Genomic DNA, 992 nt, shown 5'->3' with positions numbered 1-992 from the left:
CTGTCTCTGGAAGAAGGGGTCGAAGGTGTCTTGACCCGGGAGCCCTTTGAACAGGTGGTGGTAACGGAGGACGTTCTGGGTAAGTCTCGCCTCCCTCCCCCCTCGCTCCCGCCCTCCCCCCCTGCCTATTCCTGCCCGTGCTTCTCGCAGACAACACGTCTAGGCGGTACCTTATCCCTCTCTCTTTGTCCCCCTTTCCCCGCAGAGGAGATCCTGGGGCCCGTGCGGTATGAAAGCGAGGGTGCGACGCGTGTGTCGGTGCCAGGAGTGGTGACGGGCTTGGCCTGGAAGGTGAGGGAGAAGGGGGGTTGAGGAGGAGGGAGGGCGGGGAAGCGGGGAATGTCCGAGAGGGAGGCCGATGTGAGAAGCGTGTTGTCGGTAGAAGAGGTTAGAGCCAAAAAATAAGGGGACGAGAGAGGGGGGTGGGGAGGGAGGAGGAGGGCTCAATTGCTGTGTGGGCACGTGTCAGGAATGACGGAGGAGTTAGAGGACCTAGATTGCCTCTTATGATGAAGCTATCAAGTACTTTATACCCCCCTGCTTTTGAAACACATCCATGGCAACAGACGACGGGTGGAGAGCTTCTTTTTATCGAATGCTCCCTGGTGCAAGGCGGGAGGGGGACTCTGACCATCACGGGCAAGCTCGGCGAGGTAGGAGCCCTGGGAGGGAAGGAGGGTGGGAGGAAGAGGGAAGGAAGAAAATAGGGGGTGGAGATCGAATTTCGTGACAAGCTATGACAGTTATAGCCACTGGAATGAGTTGGAGGGAGCAGAGGGTTCTAGGGGGGAAAAAGGGAAGGAGTGTGAAGAAGGGAAGGAGTCCGAGAGGTTGAGCGGCGTAGGACAGATCTTCTCCGGAGGTAGTGTTTATTTGTAGAGCTGCACACTCACCTAGCCCTTCTCACGGCGCCCTCTTTCCTCCTTTTTCCCTGCAGGTTATGAAAGAGTCGGCGGCGATCGCCCTGTCCTGGCTCAAGTCCAAGCTGCCCT

At 58.0% G+C, this 992-nt stretch overlaps 1 protein-coding gene across 1 annotated transcript; it reads left to right on the top strand.

Moving 5' to 3' along the window:
- Window positions 1-3: 3 nt before the first annotated feature.
- NGA_0493820 (atp-dependent protease la) lies at window positions 4-992 on the top strand (the record flags this gene model as incomplete). The annotated part of the gene is made up of 4 exons (XM_005852280.2): window positions 4-79; window positions 206-291; window positions 567-653; window positions 938-992. Coding segments are annotated over 4 exons (304 nt in total), but the record flags the coding sequence as incomplete, so codon positions are not given.

Source organism: Nannochloropsis gaditana (assembly GCF_000240725.1).
Source record: "Nannochloropsis gaditana CCMP526 unplaced genomic scaffold scaffold1579, whole genome shotgun sequence".
Classification (NCBI taxonomy): domain Eukaryota; class Eustigmatophyceae; order Eustigmatales; family Monodopsidaceae; genus Microchloropsis; species Microchloropsis gaditana.
The sequence above is the reverse complement of the archived record's forward strand: the minus strand, read 5'-3'. Positions and strand labels throughout refer to the sequence as shown.